The sequence below is a fragment of the Mixophyes fleayi genome, chromosome 8 (assembly GCF_038048845.1).
Source record: "Mixophyes fleayi isolate aMixFle1 chromosome 8, aMixFle1.hap1, whole genome shotgun sequence".
Taxonomy (NCBI): Eukaryota; Metazoa; Chordata; class Amphibia; order Anura; family Limnodynastidae; genus Mixophyes; species Mixophyes fleayi.
The window spans coordinates 112,927,233-112,940,234 of record NC_134409.1 but is presented as its reverse complement, the minus strand read 5'-3'; the positions used below and the strand labels follow the sequence as shown (position 1 = coordinate 112,940,234).

At 38.1% G+C, this 13,002-nt stretch overlaps 1 protein-coding gene across 4 annotated transcripts in view; it reads left to right on the top strand.

Moving 5' to 3' along the window:
- The window catches only part of PHF2 (PHD finger protein 2), a 189,679-nt gene that overhangs the window by 94,073 nt on the left and 82,604 nt on the right, over nucleotides 1-13,002 (top strand). For all 4 annotated transcript variants that reach the window (XM_075183190.1, XM_075183189.1, XM_075183192.1 and 1 more), the window contains exon 2: nucleotides 6,735-6,820. In XM_075183190.1, coding sequence (XP_075039291.1) covers nucleotides 6,735-6,820 — 86 coding nt within the window. The remainder of the gene's footprint in view (nucleotides 1-6,734; nucleotides 6,821-13,002) is intronic.

Here is a 13,002-nt window from a genome sequence, read left to right as displayed (position 1 = left end):
TGTAATTCTGAGTATATGTTGTTTTGTATAGTGGATTCATGTCTGCTCACAGTATTGAAACACAATAGTTATGTATATGGACAAGCCCGGTTGATGTTCCTCCTGAACAGCCAAACAATTATGTGGAACTCATATTTGTATGTTGCTGAAAATGACTGTACAGTTGCCAAATTGACATATTCCTATTTCTCTAAGCTACACATTTACAAAAACTGTTCTACAGGTGATTGAAGAAAGATGTTGCCCGTAGCAATGAATCAAATTCTGCAGTTTAGAAAATGCAAGCAATTACCTAATTGGTTGCTGTGAGATATATATTTTTTTTTTAATAAATAGTTTTAATAGATGTCTGCTAGAAACTGTTTTTATAGGCTGCATAAAGATGTGAATGCAGAGAATAGGAGCCAAAAAGGTTTCATGTTAAATTCCTGATAATCCCTGCAAAAGGTTAATTGACAAGTGTTCAGCTCCAGCATTATTGTCTTATTACTGGGAGGTTGTAGTGCTTTCTGTGATTGTCTGCAGAGTATTCCCTACTTGTATAGAGGACAGCTGCATTCTATATATGAATACAGAGTTGTGCACATTTATTGTTATCTATTAAAGACACAGCAGGACTCCGCAGTCCAGGTGTTAGTGACAGATCAATCTGCAATATCCTTAATTTGTATAGTGTATTCATCAGTCCTTTCACAGTCAAATGGATCTGCGGTAAAGTATTGATTTCGTGAGTATAGTGTACATTTCCATTTGCAGTGTATCTAAATACTTTATTTGTGATATCCATTAATTTACAGCTCTGTGGTCCTGGCCAGTTCAGTAAACACAACAGCCTATAGGAAGATCACATTTGTGATTGTGACCTTGGTGAGCCTGAGAATGAAACAGGTTCGGGTACAGAACAGATCAGCATCTTGAGGCCTATGGTTTGATAAGACAAGCAGTACAGGAGGCTTAATTGGCTCTGACAATGTGCCAGCTCTGGTGTCGGAAATGATCTGTACCTGTCTTTCTCCATGTTCGCTGATTTTATCCCTAACATTCATTTAATCACTGGGAAGGTGCCTGCACTTTATTAGACACAATTGCAGATTGGCTACTGACACTACAAAGAAGTGTTTTGTATGTGGAGATCCTCATACCTAGGTGAGCTTTGTATCCGCTGACAGGTGTTTCTTCTCATTAAATCACTGTCATAGGGAGTCACATGACAAAAGTGGACATGACTGTTTATTGAGTACATATAGACAGGTCAAGGTATGAAAACAAAGAAAGATAATTCCCAGGGCGCACAAAATGTGATGAATGAGATTGAATAATTATTATTAAGGCAAAAGGGGTAGAAGAAATGTTTTTACCATTTCGTAGGTCAGTAGGTGGAGCAATAAACAATGGTAATTAAAAATAAGTAGTGTATTAAATCAGGGCACTGAATATATAATTCACATGAGTACATAAGAATGTCCAATGAGTACAATAAATATAAATGGTGCTTGTTATTCATAGTTTTTTCAGAATGATCACAAAACACCTGATGTGTGCCATAAAATAAAGATGTAGATTGTAATCTATATAAAGAACCTTTAAAGAGTTTGTTCACCTTTTTCATTGGCGGTAGCGGGACAGGGTGTAAAGACTTAGCCCTCCGAGGGGTCCTTCCCGTGGCTTCCGGTCCTCCTATGTCCCTCCGTCTCGTGTGCCTGGAGTCTTGAAAACCAGTACGGTGTAAACAGTGAGTGGGTCCGTGGCGAATGAGGGATTTTACTTAAATGCAGGTTATATGTAGAGGACCAAGGAAGGGCTTCCTCAGGGATATAAAATGAGGCCAGTCTTTATCTGGGCTGGTCCTGATCTTGGACGTAGATGATTGGTTGTTTCACGGGTGTGACAACTGTTAATTAGGTAGGTTCTGTGGTTTAGTCATGATAGACAGATGGGGTCTGGTGCAGATTAGTAGATGTATATAGAGAATTGAACAACTAGTATATACATGGGCTCTCATGTATAAAAGTGTGAATTACAGTGAAATCAGCACAATATAGCAATAAGCAGAGTTCATGTGGTTTGACAGATTTGTAGGACATCTCATAATTGAGTAAACGTTGGTAGAGTGTGGGTTTGCTCATGAGAAGATGGTATTGGAACATCTATATACATATTGGTAGATCAAGTAGGTAGAGTGTGATATGTTCGTAAAAAAAAAGTGCCAAGCTCAAAATCTAGGCTACGCCCCTTTAGCAATAAGGTTTTTAAGTTCTAAATCCATATAGTTGCTTCACAGGAAAGCAGACTGATGAAATCACCCCCTCTCTGGTTTAGGTACCAATTTGGTTTAGGTACAAATTCCAATAAACTTGAATTTTGAGGTGTCGTGTTCTTGATACTTTGAAAGTGTGCAGAGACATTGTGTGCATCAAATTCCATTTTCATGTTTCTATAGAGCTCTGAGGTTCTCATGTGGAGTTTCCTGATGGTTCTCCCTGTGTATTGTTTTCCACATGGGCACTCTAGGAAGTAAATTACCCCCATTGTGTCACAGGAGAGTCGATTTTTAATGTTATATGTCCCCCCAGTGGTATTGGATCTAAAGGTCTTAATTGGTTTGGTGTCTCTCTTTTGGCTTATTTTACATGCTTAACACCTATTGCAATAATAAAGGACTAGAGACAAGAACTAGCACAACATATTTATTTATTTTTCTCTTTTTTTTTTTTTTTCTGGTTCATATTTGAAACCCATTCCTAAGCATGAAGTACTGGTATGTAGGGCAATGTGAGCGAGACATAGACACTTACTGATTCATAGTACATTTTATTCACATCCTAGTGTACCACAACCTGGGCCAGATTGTCACTTTATTCCATTATGTCTTCATTGTTTTACTTTATGTTGTCTTCTAATGTGTCCCTGCAGACTACACACTCATTGCTAGCCTACTACCACCCTGCTATATATATATGTAATAGTGCATCTACTATGAAAACAATCTTGTGCAATGTTTTCATTCACCATTCATTGTATATATAAAGCAAGAATTAAGGAAGGAATGATAGAATGGCCTGGGGTTCTCCAAGTAGTTGATGAGTTCATTATAGATTCATGTGTGTGCCTAATTTACATATATTTAATTTAATGATGATACAAACCTTCTATATATGGTTCCTGGAAAACCTGATTTTGTTTGCTTGGCTCCCGGCTCTATGTTACTGTGTCTATTAAACTCTCATTGTAAGTTCATTTGCGGAGCTGATCTCTGATTAACACACTCCTGGAAGCACCGTGGGGCAAGGTACACAAACAGACCTGAGGTTTTCTAGCAAGAGAAAAAAAAAATGATCTGTCCTTGTTCAGTGTTTTTATGTGACTGCATCAAATGTGAGTGTCAGAGAGAAATGCTGTGTTTGATCAGATGTATGATCATATTCAAAAGCCTTTCACACAGATACAATCTGAGATTATTTCCTGGGATAATTGCACAAGGTACATATATTAAATTACATTTTGAACTGACTCTACTTTGAGGGTCTACTGAACTACTCCGGTAATGAAAGCAATCGGCAAATAAATCCTATTCTGTAAGTATCACAGGTACCAACTTGGGTCCACAGGTAACCCTGCAGCCTACAATCTCTCACACGCAACAGACTGCCACCCTGTTGGCTGCATAAATTATACACAGAGATCTATAATAGGAAACCCAGGATAGTTCCTGAACATATGCAGTTCTTAAAGGAGCTCTGAAACTGAAATACAAGTTTGTTTATATATATATATATATATATATATATATATATATATATATATATATATATATATATATATATAGGCATTACTAATCATATTCACAAATGTATAAGTATATATTTGAGGAACCCATCTCTGATCATGGGTAAGAGATGCTTTGTGTTATTGTATTTTATGTTTAGTTTTGTTTATGTTTAGTTTTCCTTTAAAAGAACTGTATGCAAATACATTTAGTATTGTATGGAGTAGTTGGTAAAAGATAACCTGACATAACTGAGAATGAATATGGCATGTAAAAGTTTAAGGGAACCTTTTGTCCCGGCAGTTTAGCCTATATTTCTGCTGTATATTGCAACATTTTCTGTTATAACTGTTCTTACAGGCCTTGTTGTAGAAACAATTGAAAATGTTACATTCTTGTATGACTTCTGCTACAAATGTGTTCTTAGGAGTACAAGCTGCGGAAACACATTATCATAGGTTACTTAACAGCTTGTGTGTAACTTTGCAAGTAAACGTAAAAAACTGTCTTCAGAACTTATTGAGAAGTTGAAAACCCCTTATTTAAATTTTTTTCTGTGTAGCAAATGGTGTGCTAAGCGACGCAGTGTGTTCGAAAGGGGGACCCCCTATTTGACATATGTGCAGAAAAGTTTTAATGCAAAAGGGCTTCCCCAGAAGTAGGTAACCCATTCAAGCTTTGTGTGTGTGTGTGTCTCCTAGCAGAATTCTTACAAGATAGTTTGTGTGAGGATAACGATCCTCGATTTGGGCTAGGGAAGGGGGGTGGTATGCAGCCTCTGGCAGTGGGTTGAAAAAGATGGGGATACAGGTATAAGGAGGGTTGTGTGTCCTTATATTTGAATGATATTGGTAGTGTAATGGTGACATTTAAAATGAATTGGCCTCTTTTGTGTAATGTTAATCCACAGTGTTAAAAGCATATAGCTAGTGCTGGTATCCTACTGTACAGGTGAGAATTAGTCAGTAATTCTGAATACACAAATGTAAAAGTAGAGTATGCAGAGTATTATTATTATTAATTTTTATTTATAGGGAGCCACTAGGTGTCTGTAGCGCCGTACAGGGCCAAACGATAACAATACGAGGTGAGACAGCACAGTACAGTAAACAATAAGCACAGTAACTCAGTGAGCTCAAAGCACAGCTAGAGAGGGCGGGGGAGGGGAGAGGGAAGATCCGCATACGACGGAGCCCAAGAGGGAGGGTGCGGATGACAGAGAGACCCCCAGACGGGAGAGGAGGGAGCAAGAGGGGACGGGGGGTAGAGGGTCGTCGAGGAGGAGGGCTAGGTAGCTGGAGAGCAGAGTTAGAAGTGGTGGAAACAGGAAGAGAGTTGGCCCTACTCAAAGGAGTGTACAATCTAAGAGGTGAGGCAGACAGAGAGACACACGGCTGAGAGGGAGAGAAGGAGGAACGGAGGCAGATAAAGGGAAGGGGAATGAAGGGGGAGAGGCAGAAGATAAGGTAGGAAGTTAAGTGGGAGACTGGAAGGCTTTAAGAAAAAGGTGGGTTTTTAAAGCCACAGTATATGATACACGTGTAAAGGCAATAAAGCAATTATGGATTTGTCGTATCTGGTTACTAGTCATAATGTCCTGTGTTTTAAGGCTGTTCTGTTCACTGATCAAATAGACAGCGGGAGAAAATAGGAGTTTCTTACAGTTCTGTAGTATAAGTGAATAGTTCTCTCCGCCTGCTCCCTGTCAGAATCAGCACACCTGATGTATCACTTGCAGTGGTGGATCTTTATCCTTAAGAATCCTGATCTCCTTGTTTCCTTTTTGGAAAAGGCACTGCTGATGTATCGCTTCCTCCTTTATTCTCCCGATTGTATATATAGGAAAAGAAAGCCAAACATAGTGAAGTACTGTGGTGGTTAGTCCTCCGTCAGCATGGAGTATTATGGAGAGAAGCAGAAATGCACATACTTGGTGAAGTATTGTATAAAAGGTTTATTCTCTATCAGCTAATTGATCTACCAGGTGAAGTCTGCAAGGACGAAACACATTGGGAAAAACTGATTTTTGTCACACAAATCCCTGTTACAGACTATGATTTAATAAAGGAATAAAGCAATGGCAGGTTAATCTATGTACCCCGAAAACGCCAGACTTGGTCCACATAAGAATTCTTGCTATGAATATCATTTACTGACATCGTACTTACAGGAACCAATCAGCAATTTTGTCTTGAGATCAGTTAAATGATCTCAAGACACAAATGTTTCTTACTGTTTGTAATGTTAGTTGCAGCACAGTGACTCATAGCTCTTGGATTTGTGTTAAATAACTCCTGTGTCTCTTCAATTTCCTTTTTCACTCCTTTCCTTTTAAATTTTCATTATTGTTGAATGTGGTAAAAATACTCAAATAAATATCTCCTATGAGAATAATGGGAGTAGGCAGATTAAAGGGTCAAAATACCTGTGTATTTTCTGCCTGATCTGCTGTGCAGGGGTTCACCAGAACCCTTGCTGGGGAAATACCGCTTCCCCTTGTTAATCTGGTAACAGCGATAGTCAATCATGCGATTGGGTGCTCCCACAATTGACACAGTTCAGTGTGTTTTGATGCTGTCCAGCAGCAGTACAATAGCTTGATGCTTAAAAGCATTACCTTGTTAAGGCAAGACCTATTCATATGAGATGTAGTTACACAACCGGAGGAGACGTGGACATTGCATACAAGTTGTTGTGCAGAAGCTTGCTCGCACTATCTGAAGATGACTTCCAGGTTAGCAAGTAGAGACAGTGTTTACCTGGCAGGGCTTCCCAGTGAAGCTGAGCATAGTGACATTAGTTGGGAGTGGAATGGGTATTTTGTTATAAGGGCTTTATTCCTATTTGTGTGTAGTGGTCCCTTAATGCAAAGTCTATACTGTTGGGAGAGGAATAGAGACAATAAGGAACACTAGAAAATGATCGGGGCCAAAGCAAATGAGTAACAGTGCATTTATTTATTTTACAGCTGTGTTGGTGTGGACGAGGATGAAGCACCCGATATCGATATCTACCACTGTCCAAACTGTGAAAAAACCCATGGGAAGTCTACATGTGAGTACCCATTGCTTATATTGTCTGTACACTAGTAACAGATTAACAGTCATAGATAATTGCTGGATTAGGGATCTATTCAAAACTGTTCAATTAGACTCATGTTGGGCCTATTAGGTCCAGGAATGTGTTTACAAACTCTCATGGTCTCATTAAGGATCTTAACTTGAGAAACTTCTTATTTCACTCTCCTGGACATAACCATGTTACAATGCAAGGGGTGCAAATTAGGATTTTATTTTGCACATAAGTTAAATACTGACTTTTTTCATATAGAACACAAATATCAACTTTAAATTTCAGTGTACAAATAAGCTATCAAGTATTTGTGTGCTACATGAAAAAACAGTCAGTATTTAACTTATGTGCAAAACAGAATCCTAATTTTCACACCTTGCAATGTAACATGGTTTTGTTAGGGAGACTTAAATAAGAAGTTTCTTAAGTTAAGATCCTTAATAAATCAGGCCCAAGGCCCCTAATGGTGGAAATGGAAGTAAAAATGCCACACTCATTCACGCACTGGTAATCCATTTTTTCCAGCGTAAAGGTAGTGGTGAACTTAGGATCTGATGCTAGACCTGTCTGTTTCATTTATGTAATTGTGTGATAATGGGATAAAGATTTGTTGCTGATGTTCCTGCTGTTGCAGAATGTGTTTGCACTCTGTCTGCAGATTTTCACACTTTTTTTTTTACTCTAAGATTCTTGGTTCATACTTAGGTTTGTGTGAAAGGCCAAGATAGACTCAACATCAATTATCTTATACGTATCCATGTACCAGGGGTGCACAAAATTCATTACCGTTCAGGAGCCAATCAGACAAATCTAGGAGTCTTGTTAGGAGCCAGAGATTCATTGACATCAACAGAAATAATTTCTAATTGTGTGCAACCTTAGCCAAATAAATCCAAAATTATGATAGCTGCATTTTTCACCTCCCCAATTATTCTGCCACCCTTACCACACTGGTATATATATTATTTAAACAAATGTGCAACAAAAGCCATCAATTTTAAATGACCGATTGTATAACATAGCACCATATATATTTACCACCCTATATCATGCACTTTTCAAAAGAGCAACTGAAGTAATGCTTAAAACGTTTTTGGATAGTTTTATCAAAATAAGTTTTCAGTTTAATATCTCTCTCTCTCTAGTATATATGCCATACAACTGTGTCTACTATTATTATTGTTGATTAATAAGAAGTCACAGTTGAGCTAGGATGAGCCCAAATCTAATCTGTCTGTACATTTTTTTTGGATCCCCCCTGCTGTGCAGCATGGTCTTCTAACTTAAAATGAGACTCCATCTTTTTTTAATTAGCATGCATTTCACAGAATGTCATTTCATATCACCTGCTACATTTACTGTTCTTTATTGTTGCTTAAGATTCTTAAGCTTAAAGGTCAAATAAAACTGAAAGAAACTAAACATTTTAACTTAATCTTGAGTCTATAAGGGATACAGTGCACTATCAAGCTTTACTGTGATATTTCACTGCCTCTCTGTTAGAAAGAGAAGTGGGTTTGAGCAATTATCTTCACGCTTTAGAATGCTGAAACCACAGCCCACATCTTCAGGAACAATTTACTACAGAGCAGTCCTGATTTCCTGCAGTCTAAAGGAGCTTGGCTGATCACCTCGTGGTCATTCCTTTGTCTATTTGGCAAAATGTTGGAATGAGCATGAGATGATTGGTGGCGTGGCTTATTTTGTTCAGTTTGTTTTTATTCTAGATGGTTGGGAAGCATATTAGGACACTTTCGTTCTTGAATGTGACAAAAAGCTGAAATTACTAAGCCCAGCCTGTCGGTGATCTTGCTGTGACATCACTAGCTAGGTCTATGAACTCAACCATCCGTACAGAACAGTTCTACAGAGCAAGGCATCGGGCTTGTAATTCACAGTCTGCTGCTTGAGTGATGCAAAATAGAGAAGTATCTTCCAAGTAACTTGACAGTCTGCTGCAGTGGAGTGAATGAGAGTATGGATATATTTAGGTGAAATAAATTGTGTATTCTAGTGTCTTATTCAGTTTAGTAATACATAGCCTTCGCTAAATAGATTGAAAGATTAAGCTAATAGATGTTAAGGGGAAAAAAAGTTTTTAAATGTGATGTTTTGGGAGCTCTGATCTTTGTCATCAGACGAGGTTTATTTATTAACAGGCAGTCAATGTGAATAAGAGTGGGGCATCTATATACGTGCCTACTGGTTGAAACCTATTTAAGCGTTCATTGTGAAAGGTGCATGTTTTGCGAAGTGAAAATAGAGCTCTATTATCACATTAGCACTTGATGTATTTTAAGTGATTAAATATTTATATTGACATGCATAGATATATGCCTATTGTGCATTCCTGGCACCTAGATGGAGTAATGGATGTTGTTGAAATTGATGGAAAAATACAGATTTCTGTGTTCATTTCAACTCCATTTGGATGACCAGGAACACATTCAGATATGCCCGTCTCACTCTTTTACCCTCCCACGTATAATTGAACAATCTTGCTTTTGCAGATTGGACACTTTTTGCCTATCCCACATCAGTCTACCATATGTCAATCATCCCACAAAAGATCTATCTGTTCACTCTGCAATGGAGCTGTGTTGTGACACAAATCTATACACTGTTCCATAAAAGTAGGCGCAGGATTCACCAATATAATTTTTTAATCTCACAGCATCACCTGAGGGTTTGATCTGTTGCACCATAGGTTCATAGATGACTTCCAATTAGAACAAATGTCTAATTGATTGTTTTTTTTTGCACTACTAATTATAACCTGTGAACACACTGTTATTGTGAATCCATATCTGTGGCTCTCATTTCAGATTTGTTCTGGTACAATATAATTATGTCCAAGATTTAGTGGGTTTTAGTAGTTATTCATTTTTTTGTGTGTAATCATTTATGTCCTGCATCGCCTGACTCACATGATTATGAACCCATTAAGTAGTTAGCATATTAAAACTGCCATAAAACTGGACAGTACATAATCCTTTTAATAATCTCTTGCTCAGCCCATGGCGATGTGTGTTGACCTTGGATTGTTATGTCTAGTGCCATAATTGGTATATTTATTATTATCGTACACTTGCAAGGCGCCACAGTGCTCCGCAGCGCCAATATTTAAATGAAAGTGGCGAGAAAAGTGGGCCTTGCCACTTGATATGTCTGAGAATAAAATAATTGAATACTCCTGCAGACTCGTGGTGGGTTTACTGATCTACTGAACCAATTCTTGTAATTTCAATTGTCTACAAGGTCGTCTCCAGAACTGGAGAGTCTGTCACTTACAATATTGTGTCATATGTATCAGTGGATTATGATAATCCTTCATAATATTCAGATTGCTTTTATATATATATATATATATATATATATATATATATATATATATATATATATATATATATATATAATCTTTTGTATGTCTTAATGAATGTCTAGCAAGCTCTCCAACAGTTCAAGGACAGATTTCTTTACCTTATTCTCTAGACACAGACAAGATTGTAATACACTTATTGTGTTGCATTAAGATTCTGTTCACTCGCTGCCATCACTCAAGCTATGTCAAACAATTCATTACAGACTTAATAATTATAAATGAATAATGACAAGCAGAAAATGTTTTAGATTAATTTCATTTGCAGCCACATCTCAGGTTAGAGATCTTTGTATGCTCACCTGAATCGCAGCACTTCCGTTATAGGGGTTAGATAAAAACAAGTATCTTACTGCACCCCCTTATTCTTCTGTCCAACACCTCTCCCATCGCTGTTAATTAATTTACAGATTGTTAAAGCGGAGCTCACATAGATTTAATGCGTCTTGGAATAGCTGTGGCCTTTTTTTGTTCTTCCCTGCATAGTATCAGACTGTACCTCCTTAGTCATTTCTTGCTGCTAGGGAACAAGAGGAGTTCATCTGAGCATTGTACAATCTTTCTTTGTGACTTTTGACAAACCACTCTATGTTGTGACTGAAAGTAGTGCAAGGTCCATTGTCAAAAATCACATTAAAGTAAAGATAAAAATCCCCAGTTAAAAATAAAAGTCTCAGGAGTTATCAAACCGTCTAAAAAGTAGAGGTGTTGCCCATGGCAACCAATCAGATTCTAGCTATCATTTATCTAGTACATTCTATATAGTGATATAAATTGATTGGTTACTATTGGTAACACCTCCACTTTTCCCATTATAGAAAGTTTGATAAATCTCTCCTCAGTCTGCATTCATGGTTTCTGCACACTTTGAATTACAACATTGAATTCATGGAAACATTTGCCTTTGATATGGTTATAAGCCTTTACTAGAGTGACTCCCATAATAATTACCCAAAAATACTGGTGCTTAGACTGGCCAATTAATGTGCCATAGAAAACAGTGGGCCATTTCCATTTTAATTAGGCCACACCCAATCCTGGGTCATGAGACTATCTCAAGGCAACAGCAATTAGTTATTTGACCTAAGATTTGAGTTAGTATATACAGTAGACTCATTCTAGTGGCTAGTGTAGAATCCAGACCCAATCTGGTAGCTAGTATACAATATAGAGTGCATTTTGGGTGGCTACACCATAGAATAGAGAGAAGCTCCTTGCACATAAGATTGACTAAAAAAATGGCCACTGCACAAGCTTTCTGGCTCTATAGATCAAAGAGAGCCGTGAGCTGTCTGTTAGCTGTTCAAACAGATCCTGTTGCTACCCATAGAGATAGGCAACAGAGCAGGGTGACATATTTTCTTAGAAAGGTGCTAAAGGCCAGTTACAGGATATTATGGCGCGTGTTGAATAACCTGTTTAAAACTAGTTGACTACCAAACCAATGGCCACCTTACTGCTGATACATATCATTACTTGTAATCCATGAGATTGCACCTGGGCCAACTTCCTGCTGTGGGGCCAGGGACTGATGACTACCCTGCTTGGGTGCCGTTAAATTTTTACCATGTATGTGCTGCTTGTCCTTCAAGAGGACTTCAAAAGTTGACATAAACACAGCAACATCGTATTCTGAGACAAATATACCAAAACTGGACTATACAAATACGGCTGTTATCTACTATAACCTTCTGGCTGCTAGGTCCCGAGAGATGAATCACGTCTGCTTTCCCAGTCCAGCCCTACTTACAGGGGATAACAGTGTATACTGTATGTGCCACATCCGATACCTGTTTGCAGTGATATGCCCTTACATCGCCCCAGGTAGATTGATTCTAAGCCACATTTTCTTGTGTTCTTTTACTGTTTCATTCTGCATTGCCTTGTCACATGCCTCCATATATTTCTGTGTTTTGACTGTATTGTCTTTCAGAAACCCATATTGTTTAGTCGAAAAATGTGCTGTGTGATCTGTTTACAATCTCCTGCGCTGTCTTCTCCTTTATTGTATTGTTTGATCATCTGTTCTCTCTCTTATCCAGTCTTGTGTTTATTTGATCTGTTGTCCTTTCTGTATTATTTTGTGAATTCTTACAGACTCCCAACTTGTCTCTCTGCACTGAACGAATTTGATTCTATCTGTACTACATTACTGCTTCTCTGTAAGGCATCCATAATACAGCAACTACTATGCACCACTTTTCCTAGGGTCTATATCCATTTCCTTAGCACCCCATTCTTTGGTATGTCTATGAATCATTGGTCACTAGAAGAAGTGCTATAACCTACACTTGTTTCTCCAGATTTGGCTCATGCTTTCTGTATAATATGTCCGCCACTGGAATATCTTTATCTGGTTTTTATTGCACTGATAATTTGTAATTTTGTAATCTCACCGTCCTCCTTTGCAGGTGTGGCAAAGCTGCCGGCAGGGGTTTTGAACTCCGTTTTCCCGTGGTCTATTTCAACCACTGTTCTGCTCCAATAGATGTAATAATGGAATTTCTGACATCCCACTACTACAGGCCGCAGCTGTTTCTCAATCTCTGCCTGGCTAATGTTTGAGTCATGGCATGTGACACATAGGCTACATGCTTGACTTCTTGTCTTCAGCCTTGTTTGTGATGCATCTTAATAACTGTTGCTTTTTTGATATACAAAATAATATTGATAAATTAATATTTATGAGGTCTCTGTCTCAAAAGATTTTTGAGTGATAGCGGCCCATGTCTGTTCTGTGTCCTTTTTGAGTAAGGAGCAGTGGTATGCGCTAATCCCTAATACG